General features: G+C 54.1%; 1 protein-coding gene across 1 annotated transcript in view; it reads right to left on the reverse strand.

Annotated features, from left to right (window-relative positions):
* LOC144938929 (receptor-type tyrosine-protein phosphatase N2-like) overlaps positions 1–17360 on the reverse strand; it is a 203494-nt gene that overhangs the window by 12560 nt on the left and 173574 nt on the right. Inside the window, exons 16-18 of the mRNA XM_078866659.1 lie at positions 4860–4937; positions 1902–2021; positions 1023–1189 (exon numbers count right to left, since the gene is read on the reverse strand). Of these exons, the coding sequence (XP_078722785.1) occupies positions 1023–1189; positions 1902–2021; positions 4860–4937 (365 nt within the window). The remainder of the gene's footprint in view (positions 1–1022; positions 1190–1901; positions 2022–4859; positions 4938–17360) is intronic.

Raw genomic sequence — 17360 nt, forward strand, 5'->3', positions numbered from 1 at the left:
ACAGCACTCATACACAGCACTCATACACAGCACTCCTACACAGCACTCCTACACAGCACTCCTACACAGCACTCCTACACAGCACTCATACACAGCACTCATACACAGCACTCCTACACAGCACTCCTACACAGCACTCCTACACAGCACTCATACACAGCACTCATACACAGCACTCATACACAGCACTCCTACACAGCACTCATACACAGCACTCATACACAGCACTCCTACACAGCACTCCTACACAGCACTCATACACAGCACTCATACACAGCACTCCTACACAGCACTCATACACAGCACTCATACACAGCACTCATACACAGCACTCATACACAGCACTCATACACAGCACTCCTACACAGCACTCATACACAGCACTCCTACACAGCACTCATACACAGCACTCATACAGTCCTCCTCCTGCAGTCCTACGGTCCCTCCTCACAAGCACGACGATGCCCGCCCACGAAGATCCTGACCGCCACCGCAGCTACGACCACGCCGACTGTTCTGGACAACGGCAGATGCCCCTTCCTGGAATCGAACTTCACTCGAGAGGAGAAGCGGCGGCACCGACTGGGGCATCGCCGACGTCAAACACAAGAGCAAGATTGGCTCCTGGCTTGGCACCATCCCGGTGGTGGCAGTGGCCGGTCATAAAACCGCACCAGGGCTTCCCACGGGCGATGCAGATCATATTTGAGTTGTAAGAAAATCATCACCACCAGCAGGAGCAGCATCAGTAGCAGCGCCATCACCACCATGACCACCATCACCACCAGCAGTGCCATCATCATCAGCACCTTCATTACCAGCAGCACCATCACAACCACCATCAGCAGTACCACCACCTCGAGCACCATCGCCACCAGCAGCACCAGCAGCACCATCACCACCACCAGCACCATCACTACCACCATCAGCAGTACCACCACCACCAGCACCATCACCATCACCACCACCAGCATCACCACCAGCAGCGCCATCAGCAGCACCGGAGCGAGGGCGGCTCTTGCCTGCGGAAGTCGAGCAGGGAGGCGGCGGAGGAGGGCGCCGCCTGGTCGGGCCAGCTCAGGTAGTGGAACTGCGTGAGGGTGCGCGTCTCGGCCGTGAGCGCGTTCTTCAGGTAGAGCGAGCGCACCAGGAAGTCCTCGCACCACACGTGCTCCGACACCAGGTTCACCTGGACAAGGGGGGGGGGGGGCGGGGGGGGTATCTTGTGATTCGTATTTTTTTAAAGTAAGGCGGCGGAAGAAATGGAACGCATCCGAGAGGTCGTTCACGGAGGAGAGGCAGCGATGTCATCGTGTCGCGTATGTACGTATGTTGAACTTATTTGGCGCTGTACGTAGCCAACCGTGCTAATCGGATGTGGGGGGGAAGGACAACAAACTAAACACCACGTGTGGGTGCTGGGCGGATTGCCACATTGCAGGATTGTGAGAGATGGCAGCGGGTTGGTGGGGGGGTGCTTCGTCCAGCAGTGGATCGTTCGTGGCTGACCGTGACTGACTATGATGATGATGATGATGCAGATAGGCATGGGAAGGTGCAAGCAGTTTTGCTTTGCGGATTGTTGGTGCTCAGAGCCACCGGCCCCGTCTCAGCTGCGTCTGGCGCCGCTGTCCAAGGTACCAGAACCGCACGATGGGAAGTCCTCCGTGAATCCTCTCTGAGTGTTTGCAGCGAAATGCGCTGCAAGCCATGCGATGTGGTAAAGACCAATACCTTGTGGTGAGTGAGGTGTGGGATCAGTGTTGTCTTGAGAAGGACAGGTGTGGACAGGTGTGGACAGGTGGGGACAGGGTGGACAGGTGTGGACAGGTGCAGGCAGGTTTGGGAAGGTGCCACGAGGCGTGGAGGGGGGGGGTTGCTGGCGAGAGGAGGCGTCGCACCTCGTAGACGTGGTAGGTGCGGGAACCCTCCTCGGGCCAGTAGCGGTAGCAGTGCTCCACGCGGTTCTCCATGAGCGGGGTGAGCATCACCACCACCGTGCAGCCACTCTCCCAAACCATCTGCAGAAAGACAAATATACCCCGTGTAGCCTTAAAAGACTCTTGGGGCAAGTGCTGTTAGCGAGCACGTAGGAAGGCCGGCATGAAACACGAGGTGGTGGGTGGCCAGCACCACGCCCGGCCGCCTTTGTCTCTCGAATGACGGTGTTCACGACACACCGCACCAGCTACTCATTTGAAGCTGAGTCGACCTAGGGAAGGCCCAGTTCCAGTTCAGATAATCGTCCCTGGTGTTGACCGTGAGAGGGAATCAAATCCGCGTCGCCGGTTTCAACCCTATTTCTCCGGGTTCGTAGTGCAGCACACTCACCGCTGCGAGGCCGCTACGTTTGAAGAGAGGCGCGTGTACTGAGCAGCTTCACGTGTAAGGAAACCATGTGGTGCTCGGAGAAAACCCCACCAGGAACACGAGGAGATAATACTCAAAGCGCCGCACAGACAGATTCAGGAATCCATTGCTCTAGGGCCATCTGCTGGTCACCTCGCAGCCCCAGCCTATAACGCCTGATACGCCTGATATTCCGAGGCAGCCTCCCCTCTAGCACCTCCGATTAGCACGGTTGGCTAAGTACGGTGCGAAGAAGTTCAACATTCATACATAGCTGCTGCTCAGGCTCAAGCCTGCTCAGCATAGCGCAGGAGCAGCGGAGATTGGGCGCGTTGGGGGCGACACGGCGCGTGTCCCGGCACGGCGCGTGTCCCGGCACGGCTCGGCGTCAAAGCCAGTGCTCGCAGCCGCTCTTGGAAAGCGAGATAGATAGATAAATAAATAATGGCCCAAGTGCCCATTCTTCTCGGTTTGAGGCTGCAGACACGACGAGCTAGGAGACACGAGGCAGTAAATGTTTGCAAGACAGCTCTACGTTACAAGCAGCTGCTCGCAATAAACTATGATATATAATAAAACATAGAGCACCCCCTCCCGCCCTCGCCTCCATCGAGAGCGAATGTTTTTTTTAAGCAATAAAAACCCACCAAAGAGCGCGGCAAGTCACTCAATATCGACGGGACAAATACTTTCTCAAAACGAGGACACGAGGAGTGGCTCCCGAGTCAGGAAATCAATTGGACTTTTCCACAGTGGAGCAATGCGCGAGTGATCGCTGCTGGGGGAGGGAGGTGAGGGGGGCGAGTGAAGGGAGGGAGGTGAGAGAGGTAAGTGAGGTGAGGTGAGGGAGGGAGGTGAGGGAGGTGAGGGAGGGAGTTGAGGGAGGGAGGGAGAGAGCTCCGAGTGTTGCCGCATGCATCTCTCTGCCACCGTCAGCCCGTGCCCATTCACTTCCCCGCTCCTTCACTTTCCCTTTCACTTTGATGTGATTTATTTTGAACTTTCTTAATATTCTTGTTGCTGCTGTTTCTGTAGAACCCAAATTGAAATGTCTCTCCGTCTCTCCCCGCGGTCCTCCTCAACACGTGCCATCTGCCGTAGTCGATCAGTAACCATGTGTAGTCGATCAGTAACCATGTGTAGTCGATCCGTAACCGATGTGTAGTCGATCAGTAACCATGTGTAGTCGATCAGTAACCATGTGTAGTCGATCAGTAACCATGTGTAGTCGATCCGTAACCGATGTGTAGTCGATCAGTAACCATGTGTAGTCGATCAGCAACCATGTGTAGTCGATCAGTAACCGTGTGTAGTCGATCAGTAACCATGTGTAGTCGATCAGTAACCGTGTGTAGTCGATCAGTAACCATGTGTAGTCGATCAGTAACCGTGTGTAGTCGATCAGTAACCGTGTGTAGTCGATCAGTAACCATGTGTAGTCGATCAGTAACCGTGTGTAGTCGATCAGTAACCGTATGTAGTCGATCAGTAACCATGTGTAGTCGATCAGTAACCGTGTGTAGTCGATCAATAACCGTGTGTAGTCGATCAGTAACCGTGTGTAGTCGATCAGTAACCATGTGTAGTCGATCAGTAACCGTGTGTAGTCGATCAGTAACCATGTGTAGTCGATCAGTAACCGTGTGTAGTCGATCAGTAACCATGTGTAGTCGATCAGTAACCGATGTGTAGTCGATCAGTAACCATGTGTAGTCGATCAGTAACCATGTGTAGTCGATCAGTAACCGATGTGTAGTCGATCAGTAACCATGTGTAGTCGATCAGTAACCGATGTGTAGTCGATCAGTAACCGATGTGTAGTCGATCAGTAACCATGTGTAGTCGATCAGTAACCGTGTGTAGTCGATCAGTAACCATGTGTAGTCGATCAGTAACCGATGTGTAGTCGATCAGTAACCGATGTGTAGTCGATCAGTAACCAATGTGTAGTCGATCAGTAACCGATGTGTAGTCGATCAGTAACCGATGTGTAGTCGATCAGTAACCGATGTGTAGTCGATCAGTAACCGATGTGCAGTCGATCAGTACGCACGGCGTCGCCATGGCTCTGCCTGCGAGCGAACCGCCCGCTAACGTCCGGTCCGAGTCCCGACGTCAGTCGCGGAGATGTCCACTCGCAATGTACCAGAAATGAGCGTCGTTATTTTATAGCATTTTCATTATTTGCGGTCCTTTGTTAGTGCACTCCGAGAGGAAGGGTTTTCCCACGCCATATCGAAGGTGCGGTGTTTGTTTGACCATACTTCACCACTCTGGCCAGTGTGTGTCGGTGGAGCGTGGTGCGGTACAACCGCGGGATTCTGCTGCACTGCCCTCGGGCCGACAACGGATCCCCGCAGCAGCCTATAACACCTGTGATGCATCTTCCAGGTGTCACGCCCTGCTAGTGGCCAAACAACTGCCGCAGTCCTCGCGGCTGGGCCTCGACCCGGCAGCGGCTACGCGGGCGTCAGAGGTCGCGTGTGGCCTCGAGATGGCAAGGCCCTCACCTGCCAGAAGTCGACCACGGTGTTGGCCAGTGGACCCTGGGCTGCGATGTACACGGGCGTCCTGGGGTCGTGGTCCATCTGGAGTAGGAGGGAGGGGGAGACAGAGCGGGAAGGGGAGCGAAGGAGGAGACAAGGGGGAAGAAGAAGAGAGGAGAGAGGACGGCGGAGGAGGACAGGGGGGGATGGAAGAGGTATTGAGAGGTTAGTGGTTACTTCTTAAAATATATGACCACGTCGGCTTGGAAGGGTTTTCATCATCACCTTCAGTCATGACAATCCATGGCTGATGGATGAAACCACTCCCCCCCCTCCCCGCTAATTCATCGCCACCCGCACCTAATGCTGAATCGACCTAGGGAAGACCCACGACCATTTGTGATCATCTTCATAGGTGTCAGCTGTGAGCGGGAATATAACTCGGGTCGCCGGGTTCGTAGCGCAGCGCGCGAATCATTGCGTTATCCTCCTCACGCACAAAGACACATTTCCCAGAGAACTTGCCCCAAAGACGCAGATACACGCGCACACACACACGTCATCGCGCGCGTTCCTGTAAATAAAGCCCTTGCACTTTCAATTAAACAATCCAATTAGGGGAAATCAACCCCTAAAGCCGTGAGCAGAGCTCAGCATCTAAGCCTAATGCTGTCGCTCAGTCGCTCGTGAGATTACAGCGTAAACCTGCGGAACGCGGAATGAAATTACCCCCCCCACCCCCCCGGAAGGGAATCGATGTCTCGGCGTGACCAGCGGCAAAGTGGCGGCACGCACAGCCGCGAGTCTCCCGTCAGAGGTGCCGCGTCTGCTACGGGCCCGGCCCGAGACACCCCGAGGACTCGCTGGCTGTGGCCGCGGAAATACAAAAAAAAATGCGATTAGCGGTTCTCCTTGTCTCGTATGGCATTGGAACAGAACATCACGAGGCCTCTAATTGTGATAATGTTGCGAACCGTCCCACTACCCCAACGCAACACGCGCACTTTGTTCCACCAGAGCGCGCGTAGTTCGTATTGGGAAGTCCTCGGTGATATCCGCCTGCTGGTTTCCGCTTGGCCGCGTTCGCAGTCTGGCTGAGTCCCTGATCGTGTCCGCACCTTCCGCGTGTTGTCGGGACGCGTTCGCGAGTGGCCCAATGCCAACAGCGCTAATTATGCCAATACAAGTAAATTATGCATGAACCTTATTTAATAAGTGATCGCATAGTTCAATTGTATTAGCCGTACACACAATCTGGCGTCGCTAAATATGTGCCACCACCCCCTTGGCTCCCGCTCTGCTGGGGGCCACGGCCTCGTGCGGGCAGAGCCGGAGTCGGGGTGACGACGGTGGCGAGAGGATCAACACGCGCAGAGAAGTCCGCGCTTGAACCGGTGTTGGGGCTGCGGCCGTAACGACGAATCGATCCTTCCTCGGTTATCATCGATTCTTGAGCTCACGGTGCACGCTTCGGATTGAGCGGGTGCTGAGATCATTGTTTGCAACTTCTGGCGAACGAGTTTATTTCTTTATATTCACTGTGCTTGTGCACCACTGCCAGTAGGAGCAGCAGCGTCACCAGATCACGCCTTAGTATACAACGTGTTATTTTAAGTACTTTGTGATGTTTTCTTAACATTTTTATATATTTATGTCAATTAATCCAAACGTTGAATACATTTATTTCTCCATTCCCTCATTATTGTGCAGTGCTGGAACTAACACAAGTGAAAGTGGTGAAGCGATTGAAGTCCTGGGAATGAAATAATGAAACTCGTGGGAATGAAAGCGATTGGAGTCGTGGGAATGAAAGTTCTCGAAAGAGGCGTTGCTCTGCACGAGGGTGCGATGCCGTGGGAGAGAGGTGGTAGCTTGGGGAGGAATTCATCCAGCAGTGGATTGACCCCCAGTGCTGCTCACGATGAGTGGCCTGTCTGTGTGCGCGTCAAACAATCGTCGCTGAGAGCACGCGGCGCGTGCGGGAGTGGAGAGATGCGTCGCGTCTCCACATCGATTCCTCGCGGGCGGCTGCGGAGATTCTCGCGGCTGCGAATCGGTCCGGTGCGATTATCGGGTCGTGCCTCCGCGCGCTGTTCGGCGACGATGTCCAACGTTTCGCCCCACGTGCCGAGGGGGGGGAGGGGCTTCTTCGGCAATCGAATTCAGCTTCGCTCCCACAATGCCAGGCTCCTGGAGAAGATTCCGGCACGTGGGGCAAAAACGTCCGACGCCGTGTCCGTGAGAGACGTCGCCGGGACCGCTGCGCCGTGGCGAGTGGGCGGGCGCGCGGTGCGGAGTTGGGTGGCGTTGATCGACTTCCACTTCGCTTCACTTCCTCCTCACTTCGCTCACAACCCGAGTTTGGAGCGCGACGCTACTCGGGCCCTGTTTGTCATCCATCTCTCACGCCGTGAGGCCACGCGCTGCCGGGCTCCGAGGTTTGAGGCTTCACTGCCGAGCGCCAGATTAATTTTTGCTTTTAGTCGCAAGAAAACTTCTTTGATTCCCATCGCTCTCTCCGGAAAGTGATTTCTGCTCTCTGCAAACTGCTTCTCCACGCCGCGAGGGGAAGCATCAGGACACCGCCCTCCCTCCTAGGCGATCCTAAGTATGCGGATTAGAACGTTTGTTTCCACGGCGAGTGTTGTGTGTTTTCGAGGCGATGTGGAGCGCAGGGCTTGTCGGCGAGCCGGCACGTCCCTCCAGAAGGAGAAGACAAAGCGGCGAGTTCCCTTGACGAATCGGGAGGAGCCGAGGCTTCATGCGTGCGCATGCCAAGTGGCGCATCAAGGGCCCAGCAGCAGTAGCCGTGATGCTAATCCCATCGAAATGCAGACAGTTGCTTATTCATATTTATGGGTCTATGCCGAATGTAGACAATTTTACTCTCTTAAGTCGGAGCGGGGTTTTCTCTGGGTTCATTATTGGAGTTGGCCAAACATTGCAAAGCAGCAGGACCCTCCTGCAAACGTCTCGAGACTCAGCGTGAGACTGTCCTGGGTGTAGAGCACCGCTGGCGAGGATGTCCTTGTTCCATCGTCGCTGACATCGATCGTTACGCTCGGCCTACACCGTGCGTGTCAGAGTCGCTCATTCTCGATTTGCATACCTCGAACGTCATGGATTCACACGACCCTTACTGCCACTCGAGGCCGCTACATTCACCACAATAACAAAACATGATTCGAGAATTGAAGAGCGACCCCGATTCGCGACAATTGATGTTGTCGCGAAGGCGACCATCGTTCCAGGCGTCGTAACTTTTGTTATCATTACAATCACGATGTGACGCCAAGGGGCAGCCCTGCAATCACTTTGCTGAGGCGGTGTCCAACTCGTCCGGAAGGCATTTCGTAGTCGTGTACCGTGAAGGCGTTGTACTGTTGAGCCGGCGGTGTTGTAGTTTAACTCATGCCCAGTGCCACCACGAGTTCCTGCGTGACTGTTGGAGCCTGCGCCGCGAAGCGCCTCTGTTGTGCATCCCCCCCCCCCCACCGCTTGAAATGAGTCGCGCAGCACTGACGGGCAACAGGACGTGACAACAACAAGGAACGATTGCAGGCTTTGGTCAATCCACTGCTGGCTGAAGGCATCCCTGTGTCATGTCAGTCGTGGGTATATATTTGAATATCCAGTGCGCTGCATTGAAGTGGCCGAGCTCACACGGCAGTGTGCGAACCGCGACACCACCGCTACTCTTGCCCACAGGATGTCATCATACTGACATATTGTAACGTACCAATACATTCAACTTTCGCTAAGATTGTTATCAATGCCTCTTTGGCAAAGTCATATTTTTCCTCAACTTTCTTTTCAAAAACAAATATCAATAAAGTTAATCTTTCCATATTGTAAAATAAAACACCGATATAAAAGCACTATGTGCTTTCCCTGTCTAAGCAGACTCAAGGCCTAAGCCTCAAGGCCTTATAGCCTTATCCATTATAATATCTAAGCCACTGCAAGTCCAAAGACTTCCATCAAATTATCTAAAGCGTCTTAGGGTCACTTTGCCATCACGAGGCCTGGGTGCTGTTACGAGGTCACGCCAGCCACGAGGCCGTGTGTGTGGAGGGATGCCAACCGTCCAGTTGTTCCACCTTTGGACCCATTACAGTGCCTGTCCATACCATGCCTGACGGATCTCAACATTCTAAATGTTGGCACTTTCTCCTTGCTCGGCATGCGAAAAAGAGTTGCCACCTGTTAAGTCAGCCTCGGCCTATTACAACTGTGCAGTACAAAATTCAAGAGCAATTCCTGCCACCTGAACCCAGACGCCAATTCCCGCACTGTCCGGGTCATGCCTGTTCTGGTCAAACCCCAACAAGCGGCAACCCGAGACGTGCATCTCGAGTTGCCACCCGTCCTGGTCTTCCCAGGAGTGGCCCCCTCTCCCCGTGTTGTGAAATATGATTCATCCCATAATGCCCAGAGGCTGCTGCTCCACTGAGTGAAGGGACCCTGAGTTGGCAGGGTTTAGGTTCCAGTCTGGCCCTGGGGGATTCTGTTGAGCAGAGGGTAAATGTCAGAGGCTCACAGGTGATGGTATAAGCCACTGCCGTGAGGCACCGTAGCCACAAAATCAGAGGCGACCACGCCACGTCTCCACCATAGCCCACACAGTGGTTCAATCAAATCCCTAAATTAGCACCAGGTGAAACACACACACGTCATTGTCGGGTAATAAAGGCAGCTCTGATTGCATCTTCTGTGGCCTTGAAAGGGGCTTAGCACAAATGAATAAAGCACTCAACAGTTTTCCATTAACACTGCCTTATAACAGAATATATATATCCTGTACCAAGCTGACATTTCAGAGAGAGAGAGCGAGAAAGGGCAGAGAGAGAGAAAGAGTGACTTATCATGAGAGATCGCCGTGGGGCTGAGGAGACATCTTGGAAGCTTGAAGAAAGTTACTGCTTGTTTACATCCGGCTCAAGCAGGGCGAGAGGGGAATGAAGAGCAGGCGGGGAGGCTGAGAGCTGGATGGGAGAGACAGCGAGATCCACAGAGAGACACGGAGACGCACAGAGAGACAGCGAGACGCACAGAGAAACAAAGACGGACAGAGAGACAGCGAGATCCACAGAGAGACAGGGAGATGCACACAGAGACACGGAGATCCACATAGAGACACGGAGATGCACAGATAGACAAGGATATGCACAGAGAGACAGGGAGATGCACAGAGAGACACGGAGATCCACAGAGAGACACGGAGATCCACAGAGAGACACGGAGACGCACAGAGAGACAGGGAGACGCACAGAGAGACAGCGAGACACTAAAGAAGCAATGGGATAAAGAGAACATAGATAAATGGAGACACTGAAAATAGGAGCGAGACAGAATCTGAGATTGAATAGACAGGATAGACACACTTTATTCAAAAATCGAATAGACAGATGGGGGGACAGAGCAAGGAGGCAAGTGAATAGAAAGACAGAGAATTAGAGAGATAATCTAAGTTTGAATAGAGACCAGAAACAGACAAATCATTCAGGGCTGAGAGGCCAAGAGATGAACAGCAAGACACAGAAGATGTGAGATAGGCCCAGGCTGAATAGAGCCCAGAGACGGGCAAATAAAGAGCAGAGGGATGAATAGAGAGACAGATAATGACGGAAATAATCACAAATTGAATAGAGCCGAGAGACAGGCAAATAAAGAGCAGAGAGAGAGAGACCGATGGATGCACAAGAGCCAGAGCGAGAGAGGGAGAGAGAGAGAGAGGGAGGGATGAGACGCAGAGTGAGCGAGACGTTGAGAGCGGAGCCACTCAGAGCGGCGCGCACGGCGAGATCAGACGACTCAAAGCCGAGCAGCAGAATGGGAGATGAATACTAAGAGAGAAAGTGGTGGTGGTGGGCGGTGGTGGCGGCGGGGGAGGTGCAGCAGAATGGGCCCTGAAGAGAGAGGAGAGAGTGGGGGAGCTGCAGCAGCTTTAGTCGGAGAGACTCCCGTGTGTGTGTCGCCTGCGAGAGAGCGAGGGGGTCGCCTGCCCCCCACTCAGTCGAGGCGCTGGCAACAGAGCACGCCAGCAGTGCAGCGAGCATCACGCCAGCAGTGCAGCGAGCATCACGCCAGCAGTGGAGCGAGCGACTTCGCTTCCACGCTGCAGTCGTCGTCGAAGTTGCACGCGGACCAACTCCGGGGGGAGGGTGCTTTTGGTAGCAATCAGAGATGTTCATTGAGACAGAGAAACCCAACATTAGTCTGCCTTGCCAAGTCACGTGACTGTTTTTCTTCAAATTTATAATCATCTTTCAAAGTGCCGTTGCAATTTGTTCGTGTTTGAGAGAAGTAATTTTTCTTTTTTTTAGTAATAAAGGCAGCTCCGCTGAGCCACCTGTAACTATTTTCAGGAATGATTACTCAAGTGATTAATACGGCGCTGATGCTACACAATGGACCCCCTCCCCTCTCGCCCCGCCAGACTGTTGGGGCGTGTGCTGCCACCTATGAAGGCGGCACTGTGGCACACGAGGGGGTGGGTGGCCAGCACCACGCCCGGCCGCCTTTGTTTCCCCAGTGGCGATGTTTACACACCGCACCAGCTACTCATTTGAGGCTGAGTCGACCTGAGGGAGGCGCAGGACCGGTTCAGATAATCGTCACTGGTGTTGGCCGTGAACGGGAATAGAACCCGTGTCGTCGGGTTCATAGCGCAGCGTAGCGCTAACCGCTACACTACGTAGACACACACACGTAGACACACACACACGTGGACACACACACGTAGACACACACGTAGACACAAAACGTAGACACACACACACGTAGACACACAGGTGGACACACGTAGACACACACACGTAGACACACACACACACGTAGACACACACACGTAGACACACACACACGTAGACACACACACACACGTAGACACACACGTACACACACGTGGACACACACACACGTAGACACACACACACACGTAGACACACACGTACACACACGTACACACACACACGTACACACACATGTAGACACACACACACACGCAGACACACACGAACACACACGTAGACACACACACGTAGACACACACAACAACAACAACAACCGCCATTCGCCACTAAGTGGCGGTGACGTCACCACGACGCTTGTGCCAGGCCATGTGCACCTTGAGGCCACGTGAAGTGTCGAACGCCCGCTGGCAGGAGGTCACGGGGCAGACCCAGGTGCCACGGGTCGACTGACCGAGATGACCGAGATGACTGGCTGATGCACCACCTGTGCCCCCTACTGTGCCAACTTGCTGTGCTTTAGCCACCCGGCGCTCCGCTCGTTGTTGTGAGCGTCGCTCCTCCGCCCTCCGTTGTTGTTGGAGGGCGACTGCCTCCAACTGCCCAGTAGCGTCCTTCACGAGCCTCCTCCACTGAGGCCGATCTTGACACCGCTGGTACCAGTCATCGGCAAGTCCACTCAGCTCCACGTCCTCCTGTACCACATCACTCCATCTCTTCTCTAGCCCGTGCCGCGCCCGTTTAGCCCCCTCGATCCGGCCGAACAAAAGCTGTTTAGGCATGCGGTGGCTGGGCATGCGGGCTACATGACCCAGCCAACGCAGCCTTGCCTGCCGGAGGAGCTCACTGATGGGACTTTGCCCAGATCTTTCAAGGACTTGTGAGCTCCTCACACAATCCAGCCTGGTTAAACCCAGGATGGATCGTAGGCAGGCCAGCCTAAATGTTTCCAACCGGCGAAGATGCTCCACTAGGGGGGTCCACGTTTCGCAAGCATAGAGAAGGGAGGGAATGACCGTGGCCGAGAAGACCTGAAGCTTCGTGCGGAGCGACAGACCAGGTAGCTTCCACACAGCGTTACGCAACCGATGAAAAGATATTGCCGCTCGACTGATTCGGAGTGAGACCTCTGCTGATAAACTGGAGCCGGTCATGAGCACACTGCCCAGGTATGGGAAACTCTCTACTCTCTCCACAACTGCCCCATCACCGATTGGGAGTTGTGGGGGCGGAGTGCCCGATGGTACAAAATACCCAGGCAGGTGCTTAGTTTTGGTGGGGCTGATGGTAAGGCCCCACCTCTTAGTGGCACGCTCCAGTCTCAGCAGCAGCGTCTCCAACTCCTCTTCTGAATGAGCAGCTATTACCAAATCATCGGCATACATAACGTGGTTGACCAATAGGGAGCCATCCCTTGATCGCACCCGGGCGTCGATCAGCCTCCCATTGTATCTGTACCAAATGGTAATTCCCCCGGTACAGCTATTGAAGGCTTCACGAACTACGCAGTCGAAATAGATGTTAAATAATGTGGGAGCCAGAGGACATCCCTGTCGCACCCCAAGGTGTACAGGGAAAGGCTCCGACTCCCGGCCACGTAGTTTTACCCGGGCCCGCTCACCATCATGAAGGTCCTTAATGATCGTGAGCAGAGGGTCAGGGACTCCGAAAGCACGAAGAACAACCCAGAGCCCAGTCCTACTGATGGTATCATAGGCCTTGACCAGGTCAATAAAGCAGAGATGTAGGTCTTTTTGGAATTCCCTACACCTCTGCTGTAGCAGACGGACAGAAAATATGGCATCTGTGCAGGACCGCCCTTTCCTGAAACCACATTGGGGCTCCGCAAGCCTCTCCTCAGCATGCCTAGCAAGGCGATGTTGAATAATCCTTGCCAGGACCTTACCCGGCACACTGAGGAGTGAGATGCCCCTGTAGTTGTTACAGTCGGTACGGTCCCCCTTCTTAAAGAGGGGGACCACCAGGGCATCCTTCCAGTCCTGCGGAACCCGTCCAGTGGTCCAGACTGTTGTTATGATGTCATATAGGGCAGTCTGTGCACAAACGCCACCCTCCCTCAGCATTTCGCCTGGGAGATCATCTCTGCCCGGTGCCTTCCCTGGTCTCAGACTCCGGATCGCCCTCAGTACTTCCTCAACAGCCGGTACCTCAGCCATCCACTCACAGGGGGTGACCTCTTCCAATATTTGAGGCACCGCAGCCTCAGCAGGGTTATCCCCACTTTGTGCCATGATGTTTTCCTGGCTGAGAGATTTTCCCTCCCCCAGGACCTCACAGAAATGCTCAGCAAATCTGCAAACCTGTTCCTGGGGGTCGGAGATTGGATCACCGTTTTTTCCTCTAATGATGGTAATAGGTGTGGCGCTGCAGGTTACTTTTTTGATGGAGTTAAATAGTGATTTATGATCGCGGGCCACTGAGGCAGACTCCATCTCCTCAGCAACCCGCGACCACCACCCATCCTTACAGCGCCTCACGGCTCTCCGAACCTCCGAGCGAAGACTGCGGTAAACCTCCTCATTCTCTGACGTGGGATGCTGTAGGCGATGAGAGTGGGCCTGTCGCTTTTTCTCAATTAACCTGAACACCTCCTCCGTCAGCCAGGGTTCCCGGGGAGGTCTGGACCGCGTACCCAAAGCAGCCATTGCAGCTGCATGAGTCACAGTCTTAAACCTCGCCCATTTACCCTCGACATCAGGTGGAGTGGGGGACGATGCCAACCCCAGCTGCAAGCGATGATGAAATTCTCGCTTGCAACTTTCATCAGCTAACTTAGACCAGGCCACTTTTGGTTGGAATGGGATCCTGGGTGTACACCCACCACCGGAGTGGAAGAATGGCAGGCGCATCTTACAGATGACTAGTCGATGGTCAGAGGGCAGATCAGCTCCACGGTAGGTCCTGGTGTCAAGGACATGGGCTCGCATCCGCTGGTCTGTCACTACGTAGTCCAGCAGATGTTCTTGCTTGGACCCAGCATGCATCCATGATGTTGTGTGGATGCGCCGATGCCGGAAGAGCGTGTTAGTAATTACAAGCCCATGGGCTGCACAAAAATCTAGCAGCCTCCTACCGTTATTATTGAGCTGATCTGGCCCATGCCTTCCAATCACTCCAGACCAGGTGCCAGTATCATGACCAACTCGGGCATTGAAGTCACCCAACAAGATGACTCTGTCCCGAGTGGCCACTTTAGCCAGCACCTGTGACAGGAGGTCATAGAAAGCGTCCGACTCATCGGCTTTGCCTGCATCCCTCCACAGATGTTCGTCTTCGGTGGGGGCATAAGTAACCACGACCACCACTCCTCGCCTCTGGTTGATGGGAAGGCGAGCCCAAAGTATCCTAGGGCTTACAGCTTCCCACACCTCACCGCCACGCTCCCACGCCCCCTTCATTCTTTTGTTCAGAAGAAGAGCCACACCCTGTTGTTTGGCAGTCTCCTGCCCCGAGTAGAGGACTGTCCACCCCTCATGGTGGCAGGAGCCAGAACCGGTCCACCGGACCTCCTGAATGCCACAGAGATCCAGGCGGTACCGGTCCAGCTCCCGACAGAGGAGTGGCAGCCTCTCCTCCGCAGTGAGCGTTCGAACATTCCACGTGGCCATCCGCAATGGTTTTTCGTTGTTTCTGGAGGAGCCCCGAGGGTTAAAATTCAATCTCCTGGCTCCGCCAAATGGGGTTTGGCCAGGAGACGTCATAAAAGCCTGACCCCCCGGGGCCTCCGGCACAAGCTTATTAATTACAGGTTTATGTTTACTTCGTAGTTTAGTGGTGGTTAATTGAAGGTGGAGGGGTTACCAGCCCCTCGCACCCGTCCAGAGCCCCCGTTTAGCCACTGTGGTGGTCACAGACGCCATGAGGGGAGAGGCCAATGGGCATTGGCCCTCCCCCCACAGCACTGCCCACGACAATGTTGCCCGTCCGGCACCGCGAGGAGGTAGGAGGTTGTTTTGCCGGACAAACACACACACACACACGTACACACACACGTACACACATGTACACACGAGGGAGCTGTCGCCATGCGGCTCCGCTGGGGGCGCTTTGCACGCAGCCCCTCGACGACTTCGCGGTTCCTTCCTCGGGGCCATTTCACCTCCAGCTGTTTAATCCAAAGTCCACTTAAATCAGAATGAGGCTGTGTATTTATAGCGGGCGTGATCTGACGAGGCATTCCAGCTCGTGTTCACAGGTGTCCAGTCGGGGCAAGCACGGCCCCACCGCCCGCCTCGGTGTTTCTCCCATTGGGCTCTGCGATCAACACATGTCCCTCTGGACGACACTCAATGTCGTAACTCGAGTCCTTCCCCTATTCTCTATATGAAGATATACATGTAACGAACAGCGAGAGCCACACACACACATATGTAGACATCATCATCGTCATCACCATGTGAAGAGCAGAATTGTGACATTTAAACACCCTATGCTTCCCCAAAATTAAAAAGCGAATGGTATTTCAGGCGGGTTGAATCGATCACCATTCAGCCACTCCGTTTCCCCAGCGATGGGACGATTGGTTGTGACGCTGCAGGTTTGCGATTAGTTGATGGCGGTACAGAACAGTAGTTATCGTGACATACTGTAGTGGCTGCAGGGGTATCGTGAACCCACTCCGGTGACAACTCAAGACGACGAATCAACCAACATCCATTCTCAACAGAGACGATTCAGATGAATGTAACGCGAGCTCAAGAATCGTCACACCCCGAACATTTAACGCGAACATGCGAAAACAACACGCATCAATCACTTTCGTTTGTTTTCCTTCCCCCCGAACCTCCAATCAACACGGTTGGCTACGTACGGTGAGAAAGAAGTTCAACACACACACACATCACGGCCCGGTGTTCCCCACACCCCAAGCCGAGCCAGGATACTTTCAGAAGGCAGGTGTCAGGCAGCCTTCACCGCATTCCCATAGATCTATGAAACGCGGCTTCGGACGACATTGCCGTCAATTCATTCCCAACGCCGGCTGACGTGAGCTGCCCGGGAGACGACAAATCATTTCATCTCTCCCCGGAGCGGAGACGTCTCGTGTCTCCACTCCTGGGAGTCAAAGGAAAAACCACGGAACGCCATCCATGCTCCGGATTGCTCGCTAATCCGGAACCCGCCGTGGCAGTTGTGGTGGTGGTTGTGGTGGTGGTTGTGGTGGCGGTTGTGGTGGTGGTGGTGACCATCACGGAGCCAGGACGAATGTAAAAGCTGGAACATTTACACGATCCGCCGCCACACCGACCGTCTGCTGTCGCGTTGTCGCGAGCACACGCGTGTGTCCACCGTGTCGTTGTGTTCGATTCCGCGCGGACCGTCCGGCGGGAGGGAGGGAGGGGGGATCACAGTCATCGCTCAAAGTGCCGCCTCCGAGAGGAGCATTTATATATTGATTTATGTTTACGACTCACAATTGCTGTTTTGTGTCGTACAGCCTCCTCCACCCGACAACGAACACAGATGTCACGTGAACAAACGTGCCAATGTATTATTCCTGCTTCTTCAGCAGCAGCGACGGCAATGTTGTAGAGTGTAATCCACAAGATACACAGCAATTGGGAAGTTTGACGTTTCGCTGGTAGTTACAGCAGCATCATCAGACAGTTGCCATAATTGTGAAGATGTTCTCCAGGCTGTGGCCTGACATAGGTGGTGTGACGTCGTCCTTGGGTTCCCACGGGAGGGTTTATGACGCACCTTTTGTTTCCACAACCTGACCCCAAATTCAATGATGCATCGTAACATTGGT

The sequence above is a fragment of the Lampetra fluviatilis genome, chromosome 2, assembly GCF_964198595.1.
Source record: "Lampetra fluviatilis chromosome 2, kcLamFluv1.1, whole genome shotgun sequence".
Taxonomy (NCBI): domain Eukaryota; kingdom Metazoa; phylum Chordata; class Hyperoartia; order Petromyzontiformes; family Petromyzontidae; genus Lampetra; species Lampetra fluviatilis.